This window comes from Meriones unguiculatus, assembly GCF_030254825.1.
Source record: "Meriones unguiculatus strain TT.TT164.6M chromosome 13 unlocalized genomic scaffold, Bangor_MerUng_6.1 Chr13_unordered_Scaffold_28, whole genome shotgun sequence".
In the NCBI taxonomy this organism is placed as follows: domain Eukaryota; kingdom Metazoa; phylum Chordata; class Mammalia; order Rodentia; family Muridae; genus Meriones; species Meriones unguiculatus.
The window spans coordinates 6,855,336-6,859,231 of record NW_026843644.1 but is presented as its reverse complement, the minus strand read 5'-3'; the positions used below and the strand labels follow the sequence as shown (position 1 = coordinate 6,859,231).

The following is a 3,896-nucleotide window of genomic DNA, read 5'->3' as shown; positions in this document are numbered from 1 at the left end:
GTTTCCTGAGTGATTTTGGAATTAAAGTCATCAGAAAATACACCCAGCCTGCCCATTCTTATAATATTCATGAATCGTTTATTCTATTTCTCTCATGTGGGCTCAGTACTGTTGATCTGTTTACTCTCTCTCTCTCTCTCTCTCTCTCTCTCTCTGTTAATTGACATTTCTCTTGCAAGGCTATATCCTACTAAAAGGATGCACCTCTAATTTCTTTGAGTTCCTCCTAAAAAGAATTGGTGATTACATTACAACTTGTGTGTCAGAAAATAAGTAGAACAACCCGAATACATTGAAAATATTGTAAATGAAGGATACATTTCCAGTATTCTAAGTATCATGCTTTCTGTTGTACATGTGTGTGGATATTTTAGACAGCATTGACCTACAATGATGTGCATGTGAATTTCACTCGAGAAGAGTGGGCTTTGCTGGATCCTTCCCAGAGGAATCTCTACAAAGATGTAATGCTGGAGACCTACAGGAACCTCACTGCTATAGGTAGGTCAGTGAATTTTCTTTACTTTTTAAAATATGGGGAAAACTCTTTATTCATTATTGAAGTGCTTCTGTAATTTCTCTTGAAGAAGAGGAAGAATGAGGTGAATGGTTCTTTGATTGACCACAGATCACAACTTAAATTTTGTCTTATTTCCAATAATAAATCATACATTTTCTATTACTGTATTTTAGGCTACAATTGGGAAAGTCATAATATAGAAGAGCATTTTCAAAGTTCTAGAAGACATGCAAGGTAATTTTCATTGTAAGCTGATATGAATATTGTTCTGAGAAATTTTTAATATGTTCTGGAAGTTTGAAAAAGAAGGGACAGTGTAAATGAACTGTTTTAAGTGTATTTATTGATGATGACTAACTTGTTACTAAACCATGTCCCTCCATGTTAGGTATTTGATGTTTGTTTGCAAGGCACTCATCTAAGAAAGAATGGAAGGAAATCATACTTACGCAAGATCAATATTTAAATTGTTTACTCATTAGCACCATGAGGTAAAACTGCAATTTGTTTAGTCTCCTACAACTCAGATATTGCCAAATGTATTCACAGTAAATAGGTTATGAAAGTATATTCAAAACATTATACTAATCAACTCATCCATAATAAAATGGGGTTATATGCTTGTAGTAATATGCCTAGGTTTTTTGAGAAGGGCAGTTTTTTAGAGTCAAGAATGTTGTTGTGCAAAAAGCATAATCCCTATAGCACATGACTGTGATGAACAAAAATCAAATGTGTGAATGCATCATGAAATCATGTTATTTATTATTATTCTTTTAATACTTAGTTATATCATCACGTATTAAAATGAGTTCAAGTCATTTTAATATATGTATATTGAAAGAAACAATGTACCACCCAGAACAATTAAAATATATACTACTCCCCATTTTGCATAGATGTTTAAAAATTGATACCAATTGTGCTTTATATGGGCTATTTAGAGCTGCCAGCAGTACAAATAATTACACAGAGGCATTTTAATATTTTAAAGCTTAGGCAATTTAACTGGGCAGATTCTGAACACCTTTTTCCCTAACACAAACCTAGCACAGTGTCCCAATGCATGTTAACTTCTACCTCTTTGTTCATGTTCATGTCTATCTGTTAACCTCACTGTCATACTGGTGAGTGGCCTGTCATTTTCTTTCTTCCCAGCAACCCTCTCTCACTCAGAAGTTCTGTCCTCCATTTTGTGCCCTGCTATCACTTATTAGCTCTTTCTTATTTCCAATAGATAAGGAAGGAAGGACAAATGTTTACAAAATATAGGACAGGTGATTGGACATTGAACTAACAATACTATGTTTTTGTCAGTACTTAGCTGTGATTGCTGGTTCAGCAATCAGCATTCCCATATACTGACACACTTTCACACAGTATGCACTAACATCAATTAACTGGCTATTTGTCTTCATTAGGAATTCTCACAAAATCACACTGCAAAAATAAGTTTTAGGAATATACAATTATTCTTTTACTCACAGTTATCTTTACATATTTAGTAAGGTTCACAGTGTGGGGAAAGTTATTAATCCAGTCAGTGTGTTAAAGCTCATAGGTATTGCAGTTTTTGACAAACATGTGGTAAAACATCTTATAGTAGAAAGTATATGATAAATGTGAGCCAGGTAACCAGGTAACAAATATTTTTACGATCACAGGTATTTTCAAATACGGAACACAACCCGTAGGTAGAACACTGTGAATATAAAATAATGATGCAAACTCAAGATGTTATTCTTCTTTACCTTTATTTCAAACTGTAAAATTATGTCATATGGACAAAAAATCCATTAGTGTAATGAATGTGGTAAAGCTGTCATATGTGCCAATTATCTTTGCAGGTATGAAAACAGTCATAGTGAAGACAAACTCACTGAAGATAGTCAATATAAAGTCTTTGCACATCACAGAAGTCCCCACACATGTAAAAGTATGAATACTGTTGAGGATCACTATGAATGTAACCAATATAGTAATGCATTAGCACACAACAATCATATCTTAAGACATAATAGGATACATATGGGAGAGAAACCTCATGAATGTAACCAATGTGGTAAAACCTATGCATCTAATAGTGATCTTCTAAGACATAAAAGAACTCACACCGGAGAGAAACCTTATGAGTGTAACCAATGTGATAAAGCCTTTGCACAGAACAGTAGTCTCCAAAAACATAAAAGAACTCACACTGGAGAGAAACCTTATGAATGTAACCAATGTGGTAAAGCCTTTGCACGGAACAGTAATCTCCTTTTACATAAAAGAACTCACACTGGAGAGAAACCTTATGAATGTAACCAATGTGGTAAAGCCTTTGCACAGAACAGTAATCTCCTAGTACATAAAAGAACTCACACTGGAGAGAAACCTTATGAATGTAACCAGTGTGGTAAAGCCTTTGCAACAAACAGTCATCTCCTTTTACATAAAAGAACTCACACTGGAGAAAAACCTTATGAATGTAACCAATGTGGTAAAGCCTTTACACAGAGCAGTAGTCTCCTAAGACATAAAAGAACTCACAAATGAGAAAAACCTTATGAATGTAACCAATGCGGTAAAGCTTTGCATCTAGCAGTAAGCTCCTGCTACATAAACAAACTCACAATGGAGAGAAACCTTATGCATGTAACCAATGTGCTAAAGGCTTTGCATGAAACCGTAATCTTGTAATACATAAACGAACTAACACTGGAGAGAAACCATATGAAATTAATCAATGTGGTAAAGCCTTTGCTTCTAAGAGTGATCTCCTAAGACAAAAAAACTCACACTGGAGAGAAACCTTATGAATGTTACCAATGCGGTAAAGCCTTTGCAGATACCAGTGTTCTCCTAAGACGTAAAAATCTTTGTTGCAAAAGAATTTATAAATATAACTAATATCATGAAGTCTTTTCATGTAACACTTATCTTGAACAAGAACATTTATTGGAGTGAAACACTATGAATATAACCAATGTATCAAAAACTTTGCATGTCATAATAATCTCTATGTACATAGAAGAAGCACAGTGGATATAAACTTTATGAATATAACAACTGTAATAAAGCATTTTGACATAATATTAATCTCCTATGATATAAAGAATACATACTAGAGAGAAATATTATGAATGTAACAAAGGTAAGTCATTGCATGTAACAGTAGTCTCCTAATACAAAAAAAGAACTCACACTGGAGAGAACTCTTATGGATGTAATCAATGTGTTAAAGCCTTTGTATGTAACAGTCATCTCTTAATACATAAAAGAGCTCACACTTGAGAGAAACTTTATTAATGTTACTATGTGGTAAAGCCTTTTCATATAACAGTCATCTCCTAATAGAAATTTGCTCTTCACAATCATCTTCAACGTCATGAAA

The 3,896-nt window shown here is 33.7% G+C and overlaps 1 protein-coding gene across 1 annotated transcript; it reads left to right on the top strand.

The window, feature by feature from the left end:
- Positions 1–386: 386 nt before the first annotated feature.
- LOC132650635 (zinc finger protein 120-like) lies at positions 387–3,040 on the top strand (the record flags this gene model as incomplete). The annotated part of the gene is made up of 3 exons (XM_060375983.1): positions 387–501; positions 694–754; positions 2,617–3,040. Coding segments are annotated over 3 exons (600 nt in total), but the record flags the coding sequence as incomplete, so codon positions are not given.
- Between the last annotated feature and the right edge of the window lie 856 nt (positions 3,041–3,896).